This window comes from Hipposideros armiger, unplaced genomic scaffold (genome assembly GCF_001890085.2).
Source record: "Hipposideros armiger isolate ML-2016 unplaced genomic scaffold, ASM189008v1 scaffold_729, whole genome shotgun sequence".
Lineage (NCBI taxonomy): Eukaryota > Metazoa > Chordata > Mammalia > Chiroptera > Hipposideridae > Hipposideros > Hipposideros armiger.
In genome coordinates this window covers 979183-981340 of record NW_017732079.1, presented here as the reverse complement: position 1 = coordinate 981340, position 2158 = coordinate 979183, and the positions used below count along the sequence as shown (strand labels likewise).

The following is a 2158-nucleotide window of genomic DNA, read 5'->3' as shown; positions in this document are numbered from 1 at the left end:
TTTCTCCTCCATCCTTAACGTTCCTTATGAATCCTCAGATTTGTTCTACTTTTAAAAGATCTTGAGTTGCAGCAAAGACCTCAGGTGGAGAAGTCAGCTCAGGTAGATGGGGACGCGGAATGTGGGAGTGTGTAGTGGGTGTTTTTCATCAAAACAGGCCAGTAAAGCAAGTCCTTGGAGGAAGTGCAGGTGGGAGAAGTGGGTGAGGAATTTTCTGGGAGCATGAGCAGGGCCACGCCAAGTGCCTGGGGCAGGTTGGGGGCCCCTTATAAGGCTGCCCGCGGTAGCTGGCCATAGACCGCGTTCAGCCTTCTCTCCTGGGGTCCACCTTGCACCTCCGGTAAGTGGAAACGCATTCATCCTCCTGGGGTGTGCGGGGCCCTCTCCTCCTCCTTGAACTGTCTCGAGCCGCTAGGCCAAGCGCCTCTCCTTTCTCGGGTAATCAGAGCAGACACATAAGCCCCGTGACCATTAAGGAAATGTCACACTAATGGTGCCTTAGGAAATTCAATCTCTTCCACACCGCTGCTGGGTGTGACTGATTTCCTGACTCTGGGTTTGACGCCCTGGCCAGAGGATTTTTCTCATTGAGGGGAAACCGGTAGAGCTGTGGCATTTTGTAGTAATTCGGAGCCTCCTCCAAAGTTTGCTCATGCCCTTTTGGCATGACCCACAAGCTTTTCAAGGTTGCTTTTTAGGTCTCCAGAAACGAGTGTGGTACACATTGCATTTTATACGACGCATCTCCCATCTCTCGCTATCACGATTGTCCCCTGGGACCTATCCTTTCCATTTATAGCCACAAATGTAGAAAATGAGAGATGCTGCCCACAAAGGAAAACAGGGACGCACGTCAGCGCTGGGAAGGCTTCAGAGACCTGCCAGGGCAGCGTCCTCCAAATGAGGCATGGGGTCCAGGGGAGGCACCCTACCCAGGGCTGTGGCTGGCCAGCAAGCAGTCCAGGCTCCTTCTCCTGAACCAGGCTGCCTCTGGTAAACACTTTTCCGTAATAGTCTCTTACCTCCAATGATCTATTTGGCCTTCAATTCCCCAGCTCTCCATGGAAGGCTACAACCACTGTCCCTCAGGCAAGTTAAACAAGTCTTAGCATCATCCCCTGGTGAGTCAGGTGGAGCTGGGATTAGAACTCAGGCTTCTGCGTTCCTGGAACAGGTTTTATCCAGCCCATCACTCACACACATGACGCTTCCATCTAGGACAGTGATCGTCCCTGCCTTCTCCCTCATGCCCGTCCATCCTGGCCCACACTCTCTGTCTGCACTACCCAAGGTGTCTGGTTGACACTGCAGACCCCATCAGCTAAGCCCTCATGCCTTGATCTTGTAAAATGTCTGGGCTTCCTTTTAATAGTCAGCTCCGCACCCCCATCATAGGTCCTGGTGAGACTTAGAAATAAACTATGTATTCAGTTAAGCCAGGAGTCCATGGGAGGATGGAGGAAGACAGGAGATCAGAACAGCAAAGAATAAAGAGACGGGGGAAGGGGAGATCAAAATGGGTGCGTGTGAGTCACCACTAACCGGGTGGAGGCTGTCCCTCACTTATCCTATCCTTGGCTGGTGGAGAGAACACTCTTCCAGAAGTCAGGGGGCAGAAGTGATGGAGGGAGCCCTTCTCACGGCATCCCCTGCCTGGGGCTCTTTCAGGCTCACCTGTTCCTGCAGCGATGTCTTCCCAGCAGCAGCAACAGCAGCAGCAGCAGCTGCCCCAGAAGGCCCAGCAGCAGCAGGTGAAGCAGCCTTGTCAGCCACCGCCTGTCAAATGCCAAGAGACGTGTACACCCCAAACCAAGGAGCCATGTGCTCCCCAGGCCAAGAAGCAAGGCCCACCCAAGGGCACAGCCGTCCCTGCCCAGCAGAAGTGCCCCTTGGCCCAACAAGCCCCGAAGAGTAAACAGAAGTAAAGGTCAACTGGAATGTCACCTGCCCACCCTCCGGGCCACCAGATGGAGCCTTCCTTCTCCCTGCTCCTCTGCCCCCAGCTTCAGGATTTCTCCTTCCTCCCGCTTCCTCCTCACCCTTGCCTCCAAGTCGGCATCTATACCCCAGCCTGATGCTCTCCCGGGTGGACACAAGAAGTCTCGTCACCTCCAACCTCCAGCTTGACCACAGCGATGGCACAGCCATGCCCCAGTGC

General features: G+C 54.5%; 1 protein-coding gene across 1 annotated transcript; it reads left to right on the top strand.

Moving 5' to 3' along the window:
- The first annotated feature begins 1688 nt into the window (after positions 1-1688).
- Positions 1689-1925, top strand: SPRR4 (small proline rich protein 4). Its single transcript, XM_019627361.1, has one exon. The coding sequence runs from the start codon at positions 1689-1691 to the stop codon at positions 1923-1925; it is 237 nt and encodes a 78-aa protein (XP_019482906.1).
- Positions 1926-2158: the final 233 nt, after the last annotated feature.